The sequence below is a fragment of the Lathyrus oleraceus genome, chromosome 4 (assembly GCF_024323335.1).
Source record: "Lathyrus oleraceus cultivar Zhongwan6 chromosome 4, CAAS_Psat_ZW6_1.0, whole genome shotgun sequence".
NCBI lineage: Eukaryota > Viridiplantae > Streptophyta > Magnoliopsida > Fabales > Fabaceae > Lathyrus > Lathyrus oleraceus.
In genome coordinates, this window is record NC_066582.1 from 444,710,331 (window position 1) to 444,734,003 (window position 23,673).

Below are 23,673 nucleotides of genomic sequence, written 5' to 3' on the forward strand. Positions count from 1 at the left end.
CCACTAAGTTTGGCACAACCCAATCTAACTTTTATGAAACTTTACCTATAGTTGAAAAATCTATATGCAATATTGGTAAAAGATCTTCTGTTTCTTTCTCAACTTTTGGTAAAAAAATTTACAATTTTTCTTTAGTAGAAAATAAAGTAATTGGACTTCTACCACTCATTCTTGTTTGCATTTGCCTCCAAAAAGAAAATATCAAGTAAAGAATTTTGTAACAATTTTATATATATATATAAATTAAATCATTGATTCAAGAACTATCAACAAGCAAGTTGGAGCTCTAACTACAATTCAACAACTTCATCTTCTCTACATTCCCCTACATCAATCACCATAGTTCCTTTCCTCTTTGTATCTTGAACCCTACAACAATTTCTTCTTGGAGACTGTTCAAAACAACAAAATCATATTCATTTCATTAAGCAACTTTACGACGTGCGAACGCGTATGTGCGCGCGAGCACACAAAAGAAATTGACAAGATTTAGGTTTATGAGTTAGAGAAATTTGGAAGTACCTTGTCCCATAAATGCGGGTTGGATTTTTTATAAACCATTACCACTTTGATTTGAGTTGGATCCTCCATTGTCCACTTGCAATCCGGATTCGTTTGAACCCGAACATATCGACTTGCAGTCTCGTTCGTATCCTCATCTTGTATTGCATTAGACAAGTAATAAATAAACGGTTTCTGACAAACGTTACGGCTGACGGGGCGCGTGTTAAACGGATAGGCGGTGTAATCGGCTCGCTTGTACCAATTTAGGAAGGTCCTCGCCGGCATCTCCATCTCTCTAGCCGAGAAAATACCACGGAAAATTTGAACCGCGTAGCCCCATGACACGGATATGGTCCAATTCCGTGTCTTGTCGTAGCAAATGGATTGTTGGATGAGTCCGGCCGGGTCCAAATTCATGGGCACGGTAAGGCGCTTTAGGGCTTGGATCCGGCTAACATTCGGAAAGATGGGCTCCACTACGTCTAAGTGGTGGAGAGATACCAATGGCGCAATGGGATGGGCTGCAAGAAGCCCAAAGAGATTGCCATATACATCAAACTGGCAAAATCAAACACAAAGCATAACAAAACCATTGTCAAATAATGTTCCAAACCAACCAAACCAATAAACAAGAGAAAACAAAAGTATGACAAGTTGTTTAAATTGGACAAAAATTTAGGTGAAGTGGAAAAGGTTTTATTATATTGCCGACATAGTATGATTAGGGTTAACCAATCATGTAGTGATTGTGGCTTAGAAATTGACGTGCTTTATGGTGTGACTAAGAGTACTTTATTTATATTAAATTTGAATGGTGTCAGTTCAACTACACCAAACACAATGCACATTAAAAGCATAATAAAGTGACACTTAAATGTTTGTACTATTAAATATTTCTCACAGAATGATCATTGGAAAGGAGTGGAAGAAATATGTTAAGATTGTTGCAAAATGCAACTGTGAATGAAGTAATTTGTAGGAGCTAAAATAATTAGAAAAACTTTATAATTTAGAATGAAGAAATGCTTTTAAATTTTCAAATTTTATTAATAACTACAGGAGAAAAATATGCATAGATTGATTATTGAAGTAAGAAAATGAGTTTATGTTAAATAGAGTATGACTCGTGAATAAGAATAAAAAATAATTTTACAAAAAAAGACAATGAATTTAAAATATGCATAGAAAGAAGTGAATGGATAAGAATTAGTACTATTTAAAATGATTTTTACATTGAGATACTCACAAATTTAAAACCAAAAAAAAATTCAAAATGACATCACACTTTTTGTGAGTTACTATTGTGACTGAAATTAATCTGTAAATAGTGATAAATGCTCTAGGCCATATAGACTATAGTAATTCAAAACAATTATTTGAATCTTCTCAATGGCATCTAAAACAAAAACATTTCAATTAATGCTAGGAGTAACTTCTAGCATCTACAACTTCTTTGTATTTTTTTTTTTGCCTATTAGTATTTTTTTTTACAAGTTTTTTTTTCTGATTTGATTACATCTAATCTAACGGTTATTACTTGTTCCATCCATTAAGTAGCACATTTTTTGTTATTATCATTGACAATACTTGATTATTAAATAATATTTCATTTGCCTCTCAAATTTATCCAAGTCATAGATTATCCTACGAAGGTTCATTGCATAAATAAATACATCAAAATCCTTCACAAATTGACCATTTTTATTTTAAAAAATGAGAAAGCAAAGTCCATTGTAGTGTCTCTCGTATTAAAATATAAAATAAAATAAATAAATAAATAACCCAATCAATTTTATTTTCAAATAAAAAAAATACTATTCAATTAATTAATTAAGTAGTTACTAAAATTTTAATATCTAACAAGTAAAATAACAGTACAACTTGTTTTTAATATCATAAATACATTAACTATTTAATCAATTAAAAATATATATTTATAAGAGTAACAATATATAGTGAGAAAAAAAAACTCAACCTAATTTTTATTTTTAATTCTAAATATTTTATAATAAATAATACAAATAAAAGAAATTAATTACTAAACTCATTTACAATGTCATTTCATCATCTGTATGCATTAGTTTATAGACAATTAAAATAAAAATCAAATTTCTTCTAACATCTAACATTTATAATTTATTTATATAAAATTATTTTACTATGTCAATACATTTCAATTAAATTTATATAAAAAAAATTCAATAAGTTAGATTTTCTTCTAAATCTTCCCATAACTAAATTTCTCATTCCACTCATACCCAAAAATGCCTCAACCAATATCTATCAAACAAATGTGACTTTATATTTCAACCACCTATTCCCTATCATTCATCAACTAACTTAAAAATTCACCAACTATAAAATCAGTTATTCAATAAAATTGGTTCTATTCACTTCACAGTTATAAAATCATAACTCAATCAGATCAGATACATCAGTTATTCAATAAAAACGGTTAGTCGTTACTAACCTGATGAAAGCCTTTCTCCTTGGTAAGAGGAACACCAAGCTCAGCCATACAAGCTTGAATCCTATCATCAGAGCCATACAATCCAGGATATCTTTGAATACACCTATCTTGCATCTTCTCCAAAGCCACAGCCAAAGGATAGCTTATCGCAAACCCACCACCTCCATAAGCCATATTATAAGAAAAATATATATTCTGCAAATGACTCTCCGAAGAACTTCCAATATAATAAAACCCATTATGATCATATTTCTTCAACACATTTACCAAATTCTCCCCGACAAAAAAGGTATCATCGTCTCCCATTACAAACCACCGGACATTCTTCATCCCGACCCGCACTGTCTCCGACACGATCCTTGATATCCTTATAGCTGACCTATGACCCTTGGAGTTTTTGTACTTGAAATTCGTTGTGTCCTCGGAGATCTTCAGAATGGGTAAGAGATTCTTGTCTTTAGGATCTGGTTTCACTTTTTGTTCTAGCCAAACAATGCCGCGCATTTGGTCTGGTTTGTACCAGAGTTTGATGTACTCTTTTCTCTTTCTCCATAGCTTCGCTGATGCACCGATTCCGAACACTATGTGAGAGATGTTGGTTGGTTCTTCTTGAAATGGGTTTTGTGGTTGTGGTTGGAAATTTGTGTGGCTATTATGAATAATGGGTATTATGTTGGGGTTTTGGTGAGTTTGGTTGTTACCACAATCGTAGCTATGAGTGATGAATCTGAGGGAGTAGAAAAGGTATGAGATTGAGATTAAGAGGAAGAGGAAAGTTATTAGCTTTGAGAAAGTTATGGATGAGTGAAGATTGTGGTGATCTGGGTCTTTGAAATTGTTCTTCATGATTTGGAGAAAATGGGTTGTGAGATTTGGTAAAGTTTGAAAGGTTGAAATGAAGAATAACCCACAGAATAAAGGGACATGGGAATTACGAGAAAGTCTTTGGAATTTTGAGGGAAAAAATGTCAAAGTAAAAGAACCGTGTTTAGTGCAGAGTACAAGTATGTGGTAGTGCTAAGGAAAACATTGGCGTGTGTGGATTTCTACACAAAGATACAATATTGGAGTTTCATTAAAGCATGTGTGGTTTAGACACATAGAATTAGGAAAGAGAGTATTTGGATGTATACTATACTTGAAAAGTTTAGTATAATGAATAATTAATATATTTGATTTATATATTTTGGATAATTATTATTTAATGTACTTAAAAATAAAAATGAAAACTTGTTAAAAGTTAAATACTATTTCATTCAATTTAGTTTTTTTACTACTAATACAAAAAGATTAGGAAGATTGAAAATGGTGATTCATTGTAGTATTTGACTTAATCAGTCAATAATATATATATATATATATATATATATATATATATATAGATATATATATATATATATATATATAAAACTTAAGAGTCAAGTAACTAACTAAAACAAACCCTAATAATTCTAATTAATTGAAAATATAGTTAATGAAATATAATTTAATATACTCCCTCAAACTGAAGCATAATTCTTTGAAATGATAAGTTTTGATAAGATAAGTGAAAATGATAAGGATTTAGGGGTTTGGTGAAGATATTGGCAATTTGAGTTGATGTAGGAATTGGTAGTAATTGAAAAGGTTTGTTAAGAAGCTTTTCATGTACAATATAGCAATCGATTTTAATATATTTTGTTCGTTCATGGAACATTGCGTTGGTAGTAATGTGTCGTGCGAATTGATTATCACAATAGAGAAATGCATGTGTGATTAATCGACATGGAAATCGTGCAATAAGTAAGTAAGACATTGAAGCTCACGAACTGTTGAAGCAGGGACCTGATACCCCGCTTCAAAAGAAGAGTTGAAGACTATAATTTCCTTCTTTGATTTCCATGATATGAGGGACTCTCCCAAGAAAAAGTCTATTATAGATTTTCTAAGGTCACTGCATAATGTGAGTGTACCTTCCTATTGGAATTGTTTTGTATGATGTCAAAACTAGGAAAATTTAGCATTTATGTATATTGGACAGTATTCTCTAATTCTAAATGTGCATCTTAGTATTAGGAAAAATAGGAATGGGTTCGAAAAGGTTTCATGCATTAAAAACTATTTTTAATGTGAAAAATAGGTATATGTGTCGACACATGCATGCTATGAGTCGACACAAAAGAAATTTTTTTCTATGAGTCGACACATGTAAGTCATTTTTAAACCTTGTAGCTTATGTTTGATGTGTCGCCTGTATGAATCGACACATGCATCGTATATGCCGACACATGACTTACATAGGTCAACACATCCATTAAAAATCTTGAAAATTTTGCATTTTTTCTAAACCTCTTGCGTTCCTTTTGTTTCATTCTTGAACACATATATATACTCCATACATGCATCATTTCATTTAGTAGTTTTGAGAAAACTACATATGAAACCTGGAAATCAAAGAGTTCTCTTCATCTTCAACCTACGTTTTATGCATACACGCAAATAAATTACACATAATCATTTTTTATTTGGGTGTCATCTAAAATCAGTGTTGATAACATCCAATTTAGGTTGTTGAATTATAAATTAGGTTGAGGATCTTTAGGGATTCAAATAAGAAAATCAAGTTGGGGTTTTCCTTCAAGATCAATTGGGGATTTGAAGGTTTTGGGTAAGATTATGCAAGTTGGATTCGATCGAGTGAAAGCTTTGAAGATTTCATCAATTGTGTGATCAATACATTTGGGTAAGATTATAAATTATATATATATATATATCTTTTACTTTTCATTTGAAAATTATTGAATTCATCAATTGTGTGATCAATACGTTTGGCTAAACTTTTTGATAACCTATTGAAAAAGATTTTGTTGAATTTATCACAATCTATTAGATTGTGGTTAGATTTTCAAATCAACAAAACCATACAAAATTCTACACTAAATTGATTGCACACAAGGTGTTCGATAATTTGTCTCTATTGCATTTTTGTGTATTTTGTCAATGGGAATAGACATTACTATTAGTGTAGCATTCAAGTGATTATGATTAAAATTATTTTGATCAAATTTGTTCTCATTATCATAACTTTATTCTATATACACATATCTGAGCTTTTCGATAGCGGTTCGGTTTAGACGATTCGATATGGGTCACTTTCGCTAGCCGTTAAATTTTTCAAAACAGTTTTTGTAAAGTTTTTTAACTTGAAATTCAACCCCCCCCCCCCTCTAGATCATTACCTATTATCTAACAGGTGGTATCACGAGCTCCGATTAATTTCTTGCTTCAATATTCACTTATTAGAAATGGCTACCGAACCTAAAGGGGAGTACAATAGAGCGTCCATATTTACTGGTGAAAAACTATGGCTATTGAAAAACTTATATGCATATACATATCAACTCGGTGGATAAGGGTGTATGGGACGTCATCATCAATGGTCCTAATCAAATTACAATGAACAATGGTGAAGGTTTTTCCATACCAAAACCGGAAGCACAATGGAATGATAATGATAAAAAATTGTGGTAACATGATTGGAAGACACAAAATATTCTTATATTTGTACTTGGTGCTAATGAATATTATCATGTTTTCCATTGTGAAACCTCCAAAGTTATGTGGGATGCATTAGAAGTTGCCCATGAGAGAACTAATCAAACATGCTAGGATCAATACCTTAAATCAATAGTTTGAACTATTTCGCATGAAGCATGGCGAAACCATTGCCGACATGCAAAAGAGATTCACATATCTTATACATCATTTGAATGTTATAGGTAAGCCTATTTCCAATGATATTGCTACTAATAAAGTTTTGAGGTGTCTTAATAGGGAATGAAAACCTAAGGTCACCATAATCAAAGAAGCGAATGATCTTAAAACACTTGATCTCACAATTTTATTTGACAAGCTAAAAGACCATGAGCAAGAACTCACTTGCTTGGAAAAACATGATAAAGAGCATGAGAATAAGATAAAGAAGGAGAAAGGTAAGGACAAGGAGGTAGAAAATAAGTCTATTGTTATAAAGGCTTCAATTTCAAAGTCCTCAACCAATGAGCAAAGTGATTGTGAAACAAGTGATGACGAAAATTCCAATGATGAAGAGATGTGGTTGTTCCTCAAAAGGTACCATAGCTATATAAGGAAAATGGATTCAAGCACTCCAACAAGAACCTAATCAAATTTAGAAGGCTATTGAACTCCTCAAAGGAAGATGAGAATAAGAAGGGTAAACTTATAAGTTCATGCTACAATTGTGGAAAAATTGGTCATTATAGGTTAGATTGTCCATTGATCAATAAAGACAAAGAGAAAGGCCATCACAAGAAATCTAGCAAGTCTAGAAAATCCTATATTTCTTGGGAGAGTGAAAGTGATGAAAGCTCAAGTTCAAATGTTGAATCGGGTAAGCTTTGCTTCATGACCAACAAAAAGAGGAAGAAGAATGTAAGTCATTCTAAACTTGAGTCTATTAATGAATTGTCTTATTCCCAATTACAAAAGGCTTTTGAAAATCTTCATAGAGAAGTCGTAGATGCTTTTAAAAACTTAGCTTCAAACAAAAGAATATTTTCATATTTAGAAGCTAAAGTTTTAGAAACTGAAAAGAATACAGAAGCTCTTAAGCAATCTATGGTAGATATTCAAAAAGACAAAAATGAGGATGAAAAACCTTCATGGTTCATTTGTGGAACTTGTCACATTTTGGCAAAAATAGGTAAATACTCTTAAAGCTAAATTGGATAAGGCATTATAACCAGAGGTTACATTTGATATTGATCCATCAAAGTTTTAGCGGTCATTAAACCCTTCATATAAAAAGTATAAATATGTTCAAAAGGATTCAAATAGAAAAAGTATATCTCATCACAAATTATCTTGTCACTATTGTTGCAAGAAGGGTCATACTATTTAAAAATGCAAGTTTAGGAGACTATTTGTTCATAAAGGTGTTTTTCAGTAGTTTCCCAAATGCAACCTTGATTTCACTCACCCTCAAGTTCACAATAGGTAATAAGGTTTATGATTTTACTGATGACCTTTAGAAGTTATTGTTTGGAATTATTATTGTTAGTGTTGATGTTGAATCGTTGGTGACAGATACCAACCTTCATCATGATTTTAAATGGAACTATAATCTGAATGAGTTGCTTAAGACTCCTCGGTTCGATGATTGCTATTATTCCATAACAACCAGTCAGTTGAAGATGGTTCCTCGCATTTTGCTTTGGCTTGTCTATCATGTGTTGCACCCAAAGAATGGTGGTTACTCAAGGATTAACAATGTTGGAATTCACCTTCTTTACATTCTTCTGAACAAAATTCAGATAAATTGGGAAAACTACTCGTGTCCTGAATGTTTTCCATCAAAGACTGTAACAAAGGAACTTCATTATGTTACGTTTCTATGATTGCCAACATCTTGAACTATTTCAACATAGGGATGCCAAATATTAAGTATAGATCTCTGAGCATGGCTCAAGAGTTCTCCCATCTCACTTTAACCAACATGAGATACTTTTGGGATGAAAACCATCGGGTGTATTATTTCCATGTCAGCAAGAATGGTAGGAAAGTCTATAATTTTGATGACCCTACTGAGTTTGTTGATGCAGTTGTTGAGCCACATGTGGTTGATGAACAAACCTATTGTTGCTTCTCATGGTGTTCCTCAATGTGATATGTTTATACAAGATGTTGATCATGAGGATGGTCAAGGTGTCAAACTTAGTGATGAATATAAAGATCAATCTTCCATTATCACTATGCTTAAAAACATGCAGGTTAGGCAAGATGAGCGTTACGAGGAGGATTGTCGAAGGCGAGATACTTTTGAGGCAGCTCAAGTGGAAATATTTCGTCTCAATCAAGAGCACATGGCAACACAAGACACCAACTTTGAATCTTTTTCCTCGTATGTGACTGAAAAACTTGTCTCTATGCGTAATGAGATGGATGTTAATCATGCTGCCATAATCACCAGGATAAATCACATGATTTCTGCTCAAAATGAGAATCACTACCACTATGCACAATTCTACCGAGAGGTGTGTGATTTGTTGGATCATCTCTTTGGAAATGATGGACAAGGTTGGCGTCATGGAGTGAGGACAATGCCTAGAGGTCGTGGAGGACGTTGAAGTGTTGAGCTTTTGTGTCGTTAGGTCAAATATTTTGTGGAGCATTTCTATCATGCATTCCATATTGTAAGTCATTATGAATTTTGTGTTTCTCTTATGGTTTGTTTTGTATTTAAGCTTATGTCTTGACAATTTTATAACTTGTTTCAAGTGTGACAACGATTATGTTAATTGTATTGGCTTTCGGATGACAATTTTGTAATGTTGTTTAAATTACCTTTCTATTTATGTTTAAGTCATTTTATTTGTGTAACTTCATGTATGTGAGTGTCTACATTTTGCTCAATGAACCATCACACAATCACTATATTTGTTATCTTTCTCATGCTATTCACAAACATAAAATATTTAAAAAATCAATCTATGTTAATACCGCTCCTTGTGGGTTCGACATCCTTACTAATTTTATCACTTGCTACAATCAAAAGCATGTATACTTGCACGTGACACCTTTTGAAGAGCGAACAAGGTCTCATGATTAATTGAAACTTAATGTACCATTAAATAGACTAATTATTCTAAGGACTTTATTATGTCATATACAAGCAACACAATATATACAATGCCTAATATATATATATATATATATATATATATATATATATATATATATATATATATATATATATATATATATATATATATATATATATATATATATATATATATATAAAGGATATTATATAAAAGCATATACAACCATTACTGATTGACTATTAAGACTTACTCCAACAAAGATATCTTCTTGAGAGTTTTAATAATGACTTGAGTTTTTACCAGTTATGACCATGAACCTTCGTTACAAGCAAATCAAGAGATTTAACACTGGCTTATCTCCCCAACCAAACAAAATATTTTCCATGGGCTAAGCTCACAAACCAAGTATATATTTTATCGGCTAATCTAAATAAGCAAACATAACTTTTATCGGGCTGAACTCTAGGACCAAATAGAGATTTCACTGGGTTATCTCCAGAACCAACTAGGCACCTTCATGAGAATCACAATCTTGAAACAACCAATGACACGACACCAGTACAACACTTTCCTATAAGTAGTTTTAACTCACAAGACACTAAAGTAATTTTGTTAGAAAAAAAGTGTGTGTGTGTGTGTGAGAGAGAGAGAGAGAGAGAGGAGAGAGAAGAGTAATAAAATAGTAAGAAATAGGGAAACTCTGAATTTTCTTGTATTTTAAAATAGGAAGATATATAGGAGAAAATGAGGCTAAAAAAGGAAACAATATGTGGATCGACTTAATGAAATAATGAATTAGGCCAACTAATTATTGTACATCAATACTCGATTATTCAAGCCACAAATGGAAGGTTTTGATACTTAGTAGTTACCAATCATTAAAAGACTATACCGATCAATTTTATACTTAAAAAAGTGAAAATAATCGATTAGATGATTATGGCTAATCGATTATTTAATTGTAAAATATCCTCCAATGGACTAGACACTCCCCTAATCATTTAGCTAGGCCTTAAAAACATTTTCATATGGTTTTAATAAAATAAGAGAAGCCTTAAAGTGGTTTTAGGTGTCTGTGTGGATTTCCTTAGTACCTTAGAAGTTACTATCATACTTTCATAAGATTCTGATCACTCAAACAGACACGACCATGAGAGCTTTCACATTTCCTCTCTTTCGGAACTCTAAAGCTTCAAGTTCCTTTAAGATAAACCGATCTTACAAGCACGTTACTAGAATATTGAATATTCTACTGGATGAGACTTGAGATATCTTCAAGTTAATCATCATTATCATAAAGTTGGAAATATATTACCACTGACTTCAATAAGTATCAACGTTGTCATCATTAAAATATCAAGATAGTTAAAAGTATCAGGAACATGATCGTTATGTTCATACTTGCAAGCACATAGATCCACATTTTATTGACCCCACGTGAAAATCTCTGTCAAAATTTTTGTGACAAATGCAATGTTTGTAAAAAAATCCAAATCTAAAGTAATGCCTCATAGACTTTATACTCCTTTGCTTAACACTAATTTTTCTTAGATTGACATCTTTATGGATTTTATTTTAGGGCTACCTAGAACAACCAATGGAAAAACAATCTACTTTGTGGTTGTTGATAGATATTTGAAGATGAAATATTTTATACCTTGCAAGAAAGTAGATGATGTTTGTCACATTGTTGATCTATTCTTCAAAGAAGTGGTATACCTTCACCGGGTTCCAAAGAGCATTGCTTCATATAGTAAGTTCGCAAGTCACGTTTGGAGGATTTTATGGGGGTAAAGTTGGTATTAATTTAATTTATTCCACCACTTGTCATCTTCAAAAGGATGGACAAACAAAAGTAGTTAATAATACTCTTTCAACTCTTCTTAAAGGTATCCTTATGAAGAATTTAAAATATGGAAAGAATGTCTTCCTCGTGTGAAGTTTGCTTATAATATGATTGTTCATAGTAAAACACAATATTCACCTTTTGAAACAGTGTATAGTTTTAATCCACCAACACCTCTTAATGTATTATTATTGTTTAACCGTTCTCTTTTGAAGCATAAGGATGGTAAAACAAAGGTTGACTTTGTAAAGAAATTATATGCGAAAGTTAAACTACAAATTGAGGGGGGGAAATGAAAGTTATGTTAAGTATGCATTAAAGGTAAGAATAAAGTGGTGTCTGAACCCAAAGACTAAGTTTGGGTCCATGTGAGGAAGGAAATGTGTCTCATACAAAGAAAATCCAAATTACAATCAAGGGAATATCGTGTAGTGTCACTTTCAATGTTGCTTATTTATCTCCTTTTGATAATGGACAGAGTTTAGACATGATACTATAGTACTCATCTCCATATCCGTAATTTGAAAAAAATCCTTATATCCGAACACCATACCCACATTGACACTAACTTTTTATACCCATACGCATACCATGTGGGTACTTAAGTGCCCATACCCGTATCCATTACCCGCAGTTCTAGTAAAAATAAATTGATCAATTAAAAAATATCATTTCATTTTAAAATTTTAAAAATATTAACAAAAAAAATTCAAAAAAAATCTTATTATTGAATTATGAAATAAACGAACCATTATACTAAAATGTATAATAGCTTAGTATTGGTGTATCTTGTAAAAGTGATAAACATACACTTTCTTATAATAATATAAGTTAAAATACATAAATATACATTATACATATACAGGGTATGGTGGGTATTAAGGTACCCACACGCACACCTAAATCCACTTATTTTAATGAGTAATTATTCGTATCTGTACCCATTTTGTGGGTTTTACCATATCTGTAACATCCCATATTTTTTTTTCCGTAAAATCCGAGATATTATTTAAATAGTCATTCACTTTAAAAAAATTGGAACTTATTATTTTTACAAATTTTTGAATGATTTATTGGATCGAAATCTGGGGCATTACACTATCCATTATGGGTATTTTTTGCGGATGCCCACCGAGTATGGGTACAACTCCATTCTTACTTTTTATGTAGGTGATGATGATTTCAATTTGAGGTCAAATTCTCTTTAAGAGGGAGTGGATGATGAGGACATGAAGCACCAAAACTTAAATGAAGTAGTCCAAAGCCTAGGAGATCCCATGACAATTGAACATGCTTGGAAAGTCAATGGTGACCTAATACAATTCATAACCAAACCAATAAAAATAAGAGATCAATTGAGATAAAATGAGCCAAGTCTTTTCATTTTGATCCAAAATCATGAAGAGGACATGTCATGTGTGATTGGTGTCTCATTTTAATGTACTAAGTAATCATGATGTAATAAAATGTATTACAGTCCAATTTGTCCAATTTTAGCCAAAAACACTCGAGCTTTAACTTTTTGTGAGTTTCACATTCTATGCAAATAATATGTTAAAGAAATGAAAATACAAAATATTGAAGGGGGAGAAAGAGAAAGGTGGGTCTGCATTGATAAAAGTGGCTATGAATTGTTATTATTCGTCAAAGCAATGAATATCCACTTCATCCACTAAATGTGTAACCTTTCATCCCCAAACAATTATGATAGAATAATGGGTTGATTTTGTAGCATTTCATGAGTTATTATTGTAAAATTAACAAGCTACATGTATACCCATAGATAGGGAGTTGATCATGAATAGAATAACAAGTTAAAATTTTACTCAACAAACACATTGTGTGATTTTGACCATATTTTGATATTATCAAGAAATTAAGTTTATTGTGGTAATCTTCATCGCTAATGCTTACCATCATTTCTAATTCATATAAAGAGTATGGTGCCTCATTTCTATTATTTTCCATGAATTTCTTTCTCGATTTTACTTTGTTTCAATTCTATCCTGACTAAAATATTATTTAAGATTTCATGATTCATACTTTATCTTAGCACAATAAATTACATGTTTCCTAAATTTATCAAGTATGAGAAAGTAGTTGAATTTCAAATTGGTTAGCCTTCAGTTTCTCTCGACACCTATAAAACACATTTTCAGCCATTTTTTAGGTACACATGTCATTGAGGAATTTTCTAGAGAGAGACACTTAAAGATATAAAGAAAGATATTCTTAGGACACACTCTTCTAAAATTTGGAAGATTTTGGAGGGTATCCAAAGGGATTGAGTAACACTTTTAAACACTTTGAGTTTGTGTGATTCATATATTGAGCGAGGGAGGATTTTTGAAACACTTGGGTAAACAATATGAGATGTTCTTATAAATTTGGAAAACTATTTTCATGTAACTGATCTTGTAGTATATGTTAACCACTCTTGATATTAGTGGATTAGAGAGTTGTACTCTCCCCATACTAAATAAGTTTAATCAAATTGGACAAACAAATTATATGTGTACTCATGTTTTATTTTCTTCTTCTTATTTTTATGGTTTGACTTGCATTGCTTGACAACTTAATTTTTGTGTAATTTCATTTATTTTGGTTGCCACTGTTCTGTGTCTCGCGTATCACAATTATTGATGGGTTTGATTATTCAATTTCACAACAGATACTTTGCAAGAAAATGTTCCCCAATGAGGTACAACAATATAAAGTAAGTCTTCATCCCAAGCAAACAAATGTTGTCACCGCCTCCACACTTGTCATTCACCTCCCACACATATCATCCATTGAGGTCTTTTTAACTTGAGAAAGCCATTAGAATCTACTAAATTTATCTCTTCACAAACCTTCATCCATCCAAGGGTCTTGTAAGAAATAATTACTATATTCATTCCCCACCAGTCTAAGAATAAACTCTTTGAACCACTTTTCTCTAGACAACCTAAATCCTTCCTTAATCAAACCCAAATCTTTCCACCACTATGATTCCTTTCTCCCTCCATCTTACATTTTTCCTATATGATACCCATACTTACGAGTCAACACCCTATACCATAAGGTCTCTTGATATGACCTAAACATGCAACACTATAGTCATGAGACAAAAATATTGAATTCTCAAATCCTCCTCAGTCCAGACCTCCCTTATGACGATCAAGATATACTATGTCTCAATGCACTCAATTAACCTTCTTAACTTCCTCGTTACCCCATATAAAAATATTTTAACAGTGATTCAAGTTTAGTAACAATACCCATCAGAGCCTTGAAGAACGAAATAAAAATAAACCAAGAAGAAAGAAAAAATATATTTAAGTAAGACAAGCAAACCACCAATATATATAACTGACGACATTTCCACCCGATAGTCTTTTTATGCTTATATCTATCACGAGTATCCAGAAAGAGAATTTTCCATAATCACCACTTATTAGGAAGCCAAAAGTAAGGAACATTAATACATTTCAGTTGACTTTTGTGAAAACTAACAATGAGTCCATAAATCACCTTAAACAAACTTAAATTGACTTTTGGTTGATCTAATATTTGTCAAAAAAAAATTCACTCAAAATCAAGACATCGTTTGCAAATTGAAGGTGAACTATCCAGAGTTAATTTGTAGCTCATACCGGATACCCAATATACAATCCATTATTTAGAGATGTTTTCATCATGGAATTAAGACCTTATACAATAATAAATATGAACAAAGAAAGAGGACCACCTTGTCGTAAGGCTCTTTCCAACCTGATTTCATATATTGGACAATCATTAATTAGAATTGAAGTTGAAGCTGAAGCTGAATTAATGCGTTTCGTTCCTAGATATGACTTCTTACATATATCTCCGCTCAATAGAGTCATACACCTTGAAATCAACCTTAAACAAGATAAGCTCTTCTTTTTTTCCCATAACATCATCGACCATTTCACAAGAAATAAGAATGTCATCTAGAATTTGAGACGATCTGACCAATCACCAACTTCAATATGTTAGCAAAAACTTTATACCTATAACCGACCAGAGAAATAGAGTGACAATCTAAAAGACTTTGCGGACACTATTTTTTTCAACTCAAAATTTTGAGAGAAATACATTCTTAAATCTCAAACCTTCCCCAACATAACAATTTCTAAAAGTTCTAGCCTTTTTCTTTAGAAGCCAAATTAAATGTGTTTTTTGCAACCAAATACAAGCCAAAGAAAAAAAATACTACTCTTCTTCTCTTCCACCTCATCAAATCTACTCTTATTCTCTTCCCCCGTCTTTGACAAACTCAAACTCTTTATCATCGTGAGTTGATAGGGATGGAATAACAAAGCAAGATGATGTGATATTTTTCATTTACTATAAAAAAATATAAATTGAATAACAAATCGAGTTAAGTGCACATTTTAATTTTTATTAGTTTGTAAAACTTGGAGATACATTTTTGTAGATATATAATTTCAAATATTATTTAAATTTTGAGATTAATTATTATGTAGTGTCACTATAAAAAACTTTACACTCTTAATACATCACAGTCATCCGTTTGTGTTATTTTACATGTGATTATAATAAAAGTTAAATTTCTTTAATAAATCAATAGTTGTAATTAACTGACCGTGCATTTCAATTAAATTCTTAAATTTAAAAAAAAAAACAATTTACTAAAATAAAGATATACTAATTAAATTCATTAAATATATAGTTCAACTTTTATTTTTAATTTTTGGTTCTATATCCTTTTATTATTAATTTGTTCCGCTACAATCTATCTCAAGAAAAAAAAAAAGAGTCATCCTTCAAAGCAAGCAAAGAGTCATACTTTGAGCTTATCAATTAATTCAGTTTTTCTCAGTTTTTCTCTATTAATCTTTCAAATTTAATTAATCTAAGTTTGCATTGTGATTAATTACTGATTAGTGTTCTTGAATTTGCAGATTGAGTAAACCCTATCAAACAATGTCATAGCTGTTTTCTTTCAATTGCAGAGTTCTTAGTTTGTTTAACAATGTCTGCTCTTAGGTTTTCTCATGTAAGGTTTCTACATAGTTCAATCAAGGGTTGTTTCAATTTCCAAAATGTTCAAAATTATCACTGTCACCCTAACAGGGGTTTGAATCTTGCGAGAATTTCGATTTTTTCTGTTGATTTGTCGAGCCGTGGTTATTCCGAAGGAAAGTTAGAGTTACCTAAGAAGTTTGCTCAAAATCAGTTTGGCAATTTGGCTTCTGTATCTGGTGAAAGGGGTTTTAAAGCTGTGTTTGATTCTAGATTCTCTAGGGTATGTTTCCGGAGGAGTGTTGAATTGTCGAATGTTGCTTTGATGAGTCGCGTGTTGAATTGTCGAATGTATTCGTCGTCTTTGGGTGGGAAAGGAAGTGGGAATGGTGAAACGGAAGTGGCTGCTAGTGATAATGGTGGTGGTGATTCGGTTGTTTCGGGTGATTTGGTTGAGAGGGTGAAAGATACATGGAAGAGTGTTGCAGAGACGGCTTCTTATGCTGGGGAAAAGATTAAAGAAACTTCTGATGATCTTACTCCATATGTTCAACAGTTGCTTGATTCGCATCCTTATCTTAACATGGTGGTTGTTCCAGTGGGTGGTACTTTAACGGCTACACTAATAGGTTGGTTCTTTTTGCCGAGGATTTTGAGGAAATTTCACAAATATGGAATGCAAGGTCCCGTTGCTCTATTTCAAGGAAACATGCTTGGGGAGCCAGTTCCGTATGAGAAAAGCTTTTGGGGTGCTATGGAAGACCCAATGCGATATTTAGTTACTTTCTTGGCATTCTCACAAATGTTAGTGGCTTGTTTACAAATTTAAGGATATTCTTTCTCCTGTTTTTCTCTCCTTTTTGTAGCATGTGTCTAGGGTTCTAAATAGTTGTCGTGATAGCGGCTGCGGCTGTGTAAGAATCTTTGATTTTGTGGAGAATTGTGGTTGATGAAGCCTCAATTGCGGTTTCCACAATGTTAAAAATCGTTATGTTGTGGCCCATATCGCGGTCGCAGACCTTTATTTAAAACCTTGTATGTGTAATTTTTTTATTAGGTGTTCGGTTGTGTGACAGTTGATTTTGATTTACTGCAGTGCTGTAATGGTAGCTCCAACAGCTATAGCCTCACAATATCTTGCTCCCACTTGGAGGGGTGCAGTGATACTTTCATTTGTATGGTTTTTGCATAGATGGAAAACAAATGTTTTTGCACGGACGCTGTCCAGTCAAAGTGTACTTGGACTTGATAGGGAGAAAATGCTTGCTCTAGACAAAATCTCATCTATTGGTCTATTTGTGATTGGTATAATGGCTTTGGCTGAGGCTTGTGGCGTGGCTGTGCAATCTATTGTAACTGTTGGTGGCGTAGGAGGTAACTAATAGATTTATTGAATTTTATCAGTTTGATTTTACATTCTTAAAAGTTTTTAGTATCTTTCTTTTTACCAGACCTTTGGTTTTTTATAATGTTGATGGAGGCATGGAAACTGTTATTAAGATTGTAGGTTTTGTGAAATAAAAGTTTCTTATAAGTGATAATTAAATTAATCTGGTAGAGAGTTGACACCATTAGACTGTAGAAATAGACATCTAGGCTATGTTTGGATTGGCTTCTTGAAGCCCCAAACTCACGTTTTATTCCTTTAAACTTAAAAGTGGTCTTATTTTCTTGTTTGGGTTTTTTCTCCAAAATCAATTCTACTCTCCTAGAAGCAATTCCAATAGAAGCTACAATTCCTAGCTTTTGAGGTTAGCAAGAATCAATTCTGCATTTATGATATTTTGGTTCTTACAATTTTCCTTCATTGCCCTCTTTAATTTCTTTTCAACTGTTTCTTCTATTTTCAAGCTACCATACTCTCTACTTTCCAATTTTCTGCTTTGTATTAATTCCTTCATTACTCTCTTTGCTTTGTATTAATGAATTTGGTAAACCAAATTTGATTAAGATTTATTACCTTCAAGTCTATATATACACCATCATCTCTTACAACCAAAAATACAAGGAAAAATTCTACTCCAAGAATAAGGTAATCTCATAATTTTGTTCTATAATGGTTGTATTTTGTAATTCTTCTGCAACTGATATGAATATGAGAAGAAACAATTGTTTTTTTTTTCGCTCACCTAAATGCATTCTAAGTGTTTGATAAAATGCCTCTTAGAATTTATTTTGTTCAATATTAAACTATAGTGTTGATATACTGCTTATGTTTTCAAACTGCTATTGTTTATAAATTAGTACTATATTTCAATTTAAATTAGTATTGTAATAATATTTTAGTGCTATGTTGCATTTCAAATTTTATTATATATTTGTAATTTTTATTATGTTTAAATATTATTAATTTTGTCTTTTTTATTTATGTGTTTAACCATGTCCATTTTGGTAATTATACATTCAAAATCAATTTTGATAAAAATCATCCAAACAACATTAATTGATAACAATCACTTTTACATAAATGTATCCAAACATAAATCAATTCTGTTAAACTCAATTCTGTTAAAATCAATTCTACCAAACTCAATTCTATCAAAATCAATTTTGTTCACCGCCAATCCAAACACACACCTAGTGTGGTGACTGGTGAGTTCCACTTTTCCTGTATTAAAAAGCTCCAAGTTTGACAAGTTAAGTTAAAATTGTTTTATGCTCCCTGAGACTCAATTGAGAGTTAATATTGTATGACTTCTTTCATAAAAGTAATTCCCCAACCTTCAGAGATATATAGTTTTAGAGCTGTAAAAGCAGTTATAATATCAAAACTAAGAAAAATAAAGGAATAAAATTCACTGTATTTTCACGTGCTCCTTTTGAGAAAAATATCAACTACCCTCAAGCTCTACCCATTGATCTAAGCTCGTGAGTCTTATAATCACACATGCGAAGATTTTATATGAGTTTTTCTCATTTATTTCAGTTGCTTATTTACTTTTCTACTGATAAAATAAGGGATGTCAAAATTTACACTGTTCTGTACTTAATCGTTATACAGGAGTTGCTACTGCTTTTGCTGCTAGAGACGTACTTGGCAATGTGTTCAGTGGTTTATCCATGCAATTTTCAAAGCCCTTTTCAATTGGAGATACAATAAAAGTATGTTGATTTAGATGCAAATCAGTGATCATTCCCGGTTTACTTTTCATGTGAAATATGATTTTCTGAACCACCGATTTGCCATCTGTTATACACTTGTATGCCCTCTTTGCTATTATGTTTTTTAGGTGATGAATGACAATGATATTATGAGATGAGATGAGATGAGACTATTAGGGAAATGCAAAGATAATTTTATAAAATTTTGAACTATGTAGAAAGTTGTATGTTTCAACGATGGTGTGATATTTCTTGAATCCATCTGAGAATTTGTTCAAACTGCAGGCTGGATCGATAGAGGGTCAAGTGCTGGAAATTGGTCTTACTAGCACATCATTGCTGAGTCCTGAGAAGTTCCCAGTAATTGTGCCGAACTCCTTTTTCTCGAGCCAGGTAGGCCTTCTTTTCCCCCTCTTTTTTGTGTGATTATGAACTGACTCACTATCCCGAAGTCACTTCAGCAAAGTAGAGAAGTAGGTCCGACAATTTAAGAGTAGTCAGTTCTACTTTATTGCTTCTCTCTTTTTCTGACTGTTCAAATGCCCCTTCAAGTTATAGTTCTGTTGTTCGACTTTTTCAACAATAGTTTGAGCAGGCTTCATATAATCCTGAACTTAAATCTATGCGTAAATCTATTGTTCCATTTTGTCTGAAAGATTTCAGGAATCTTTCTTCTCTAGGGTGCTTGTCAAATCATAATTTGTATGTTAGGAAATAGGTACAGATGAATGGATCATGGAAGGAAAAAGTGCTGGTATTTCAAGCAATATGTGTTTGTTACTAAAACTTATTATGTAGAGGAATAAAATTGGTCAAATGATTCGACAATGCATTACAATGTTCTGCCTCTGCATGGTTTAATTTTTATTTTATCTTCACATTTGTCCGACCATTCTTTTCATAAGTTTTCAAACTGTGGCCAAGTATTGACTAACTTGATTGCACCTTCATTTTGTAATTAATTTATTTTAGGGTTGAATATATCTGAGGAAATTTCTCTATAGAAGATATGTGAATTTTGAAGCTGACCCCTCACATTTACACAGCCTCGGGCACAGTCTGATGCATAAACTGTTACCTTATAATCTCAATAAAGTGTTTATTGCTTAAGCTTTTGATCATAAGACTGTGAAAACTTGCTGCTTCAGTCGTCGTGGTTAAAACTCTCTTTTCCATGCTAACTTTGTAGGTAATTGTGAACAAGTCCCGTGCCGATTATCGTGCAATTATTACCAAAATCCCCCTGCAAATTGAGGATTTAAGTAAGATTCCCCAGATATCAAATGATGTAAAAAGCATGTTAACATCAAACGCGAAAGTTTTCTTAGGAAAAGATGTTCCCTACTGTTTCATGTCGCGTATAGAAAGTTCATTTGCAGAATTGACTCTTGGATACAACCTCAAGCACATGGTAAGTCACTCATCTGAGTCTCTGAATTGATATTTAATATTATGCTTGCTTCTCATTTTATACCTCTTTAACTCTTTTGTTTATCTCATTTTATAATTCATTTCAGCGCAAACATGAGTTCTACGCTGCAGAACAAGATATTCTCCTGCAAGCAGTTCAGGTCATTAAGAGTCATGGTGTTGCTCTTGGCAGCACATGGAATGACACTAAGTAACATACTCAACGCAAGGACAACTTTTAGATGCTTGATTTCAAAACATGATATGCCCTGGTTTTAAATGTACAAAGTCTGCAACTATACTAAGCTAAAAAAAGTGATCTTCCCAAACAAAGCCGAAATAGCCACAGTTTGCAGCCAAATCAATTTTCTTACATTACTTGTAACTGTGTAGTCAGACATCATTTGTCTTCAGATTTTTCATTTTGTTTTACTAAATGGTATAAAAAATTATACATTTATGAGCAAGATATGTTGGTCATAAAATCTACCAAATGTTCAGGAAGCCTTTGAATGTTTACAAACACCAAATTATAGATTACACAAGTCTTACACAAACATCAAAATATATTTCACCTTTATATTCTCTTATACTTCATATGCCTTTCTTGATTACATCCTTGAGAAATTTGACAAATTCTGCTATGTAATGATCCTGATGCAGCTTCAAATTTCCAACAATTACAGCAGCTTCTCTTGTCTTAGCTCTAAGCTCCTCTCCTTCTTCCAACACCATTGCATATCTAAGTGATTTAGCAATTTCATGTCTAGTGAAAGTTCCATCTTCATTTCTTTCAACTTCAATAGCCAATCCTTTATCCACCAAAAGCCTTGCATTAAGAGGCTGATCGACAATGAATGGTAACACAACAAGGTTGTTTCCAAATTGCAATGTTTCAATTGCTGAACCCCATCCAGAATGAAACAAAGATCCACCAATAGATGAATGTGCTAAAATCTCTTGTTGTGGTATCCATCCCATACAAACAAGTCCTCTCTCACACGTCCTTTCACTAAACCCAATAGGTAGAAAATCTTGATCATTGCTTGCCCAATCAGGCTTTCTCAGTCCCCATAAAAATGGCAATTTGGACACTTCAAGTCCATAAGCAATTTCTGAAACCTGTTCCTTGCTCAATTTGCATTCACTCCCAAACCCTACAAAAACAACCGATTTAGTTGCTTGCTTATGAAGCCACTCAAATATCGCACTCTCTGACCCTGATTTTCGTTGTGGCGTCTCTACAGGCAACAGACCTATAGGAATCACAGGCTTACCAACTAGTTTCTTGTATAGATTCAGATATTCACCTTCAATCTCATAGCAACTACAACAAATTACAGCTTTAGCAGCACAAATTACCTTGACAAGCCTTTCGATGCCACTAACCTCAGAATTAGTTTCCTGATGAACACTATTAGAAAAAGCAATTGCCTCATTTCTTTTATAAGCAACCGATGATGGAAACGTCACCCATTTCGGCGGCGAGGTTAAACTTTCCGGCGAGAATCGAGATTTCATCGTGTTACTTGGTGGTCCAAGGAACACTAATGTTGCGGCCGAAACAACAGAATAGTATATTAGCTTTACATGTAACTCGTGCGCAATCTCTACTATCCAATGAGGATTATAATCACATATAATCCAATTAGGTAACCAATTGGATACTAACCTCTTCACCGGATGCTGGAGTTGATCATATACTTCTTCTAAGTACTGAATCTTATCAAATGGAATGTCCATAGTTGCTTCAGCTTCTTTTGGCAAGAGGTTTGTGTTAAATGATGGTAATGGAATTTCCACCAAATCTATCAAATGTGATAGATTTGAAGGAAGTTTAGGAAGCCTTTGAATGTTTTTGGGGGTTGATATGTAGGAGACATGAACACCAGCTTTGGCTAAGGCTATTGAAAGTTTGAAAAATGGTATCAAGTGGCCAAATGCAGACCATGGAAGCATCACTACATGAATTATTTCCTCAGCCATTTTCACTCTCTTCTGGGTTAATGTATCAAACTATGAAATTCTTAAGTAGTGTTAATTTGTACATATCAAATGTGTTTTGAAACGTGGCAAATACAAATAAAAAATGTTAAGAGCATGATATCATAATGACATGAATTGTTACGTAACCAACTTGCTTCAACAATAAATAAACACATGGTCACATATAACAAGTACATGAAGATTCACAAAATCATTTAAGAATAGAGTAAGGAAAGGAAAAAATCTAAAACAGTTCGACACACAATATACGGCGGATTTATAGCTTCATACTTTCTACGTGGATCACCAAATACCACCTTTTTTTCATGTGAACCACCAAATACTACTTTTTTTTATGGGCACCAAATACTACCTTTCTATTTTGAGGCTTCTGGTCAAAATCTGTATGGAAAATTAAAGTACAACCTCACTAATAGTTGAAGCTCCAAATACTACTTTTTTTTATGGGCACCAAATACTACCTTTCTATTTTCAGACAAATGGTTGTGTTTTGAAGCTCTGAGCTTAGTAAAAGAATGAGGTTATGATGGTAGTGGTGTTAAAATATGGAGAAAGATTGAAGGGGTTGATGAAGATTTCTTCCACTTGACTGATGATTCTCATGCTACAAAAGTTTATAATCATTTCATATCTAACAATATTGATGGACATATATGGGTGGAGCACAAAGTTGGAGACAATTCGAATAGGGTGTTCATTTCAAATTATGTAGATATTGGTGAAGATAGTGATGATGATGC

General features: G+C 32.6%; 3 protein-coding genes across 3 annotated transcripts; 1 reads left to right on the forward strand and 2 right to left on the reverse strand.

The window, feature by feature from the left end:
* Positions 1 to 201: 201 nt before the first annotated feature.
* LOC127075984 (uncharacterized) lies at positions 202 to 4,043 on the reverse strand. The gene is made up of 3 exons (XM_051017531.1): positions 2,975 to 4,043; positions 523 to 1,062; positions 202 to 392 (listed from the first exon to the last, which is right to left on the reverse strand). The coding sequence occupies exons 1-3, from the start codon at positions 3,818 to 3,820 to the stop codon at positions 291 to 293; spliced, it is 1,488 nt and encodes a 495-aa protein (XP_050873488.1). The 5' UTR covers positions 3,821 to 4,043; the 3' UTR covers positions 202 to 290.
* A 12,147-nt stretch (positions 4,044 to 16,190) lies between these two features.
* On the forward strand, positions 16,191 to 21,518 carry LOC127075985 (mechanosensitive ion channel protein 1, mitochondrial). The gene is made up of 6 exons (XM_051017533.1): positions 16,191 to 17,218; positions 17,511 to 17,788; positions 19,416 to 19,516; positions 19,802 to 19,909; positions 20,706 to 20,927; positions 21,034 to 21,518. The coding sequence occupies exons 1-6, from the start codon at positions 16,425 to 16,427 to the stop codon at positions 21,139 to 21,141; spliced, it is 1,611 nt and encodes a 536-aa protein (XP_050873490.1). The 5' UTR covers positions 16,191 to 16,424; the 3' UTR covers positions 21,142 to 21,518.
* Positions 21,371 to 23,035, reverse strand: LOC127075986 (putative UDP-rhamnose:rhamnosyltransferase 1). The gene has a single exon (XM_051017534.1). The coding sequence runs from the start codon at positions 22,910 to 22,912 to the stop codon at positions 21,521 to 21,523; it is 1,392 nt and encodes a 463-aa protein (XP_050873491.1). The 5' UTR covers positions 22,913 to 23,035; the 3' UTR covers positions 21,371 to 21,520.
* Between the last annotated feature and the right edge of the window lie 638 nt (positions 23,036 to 23,673).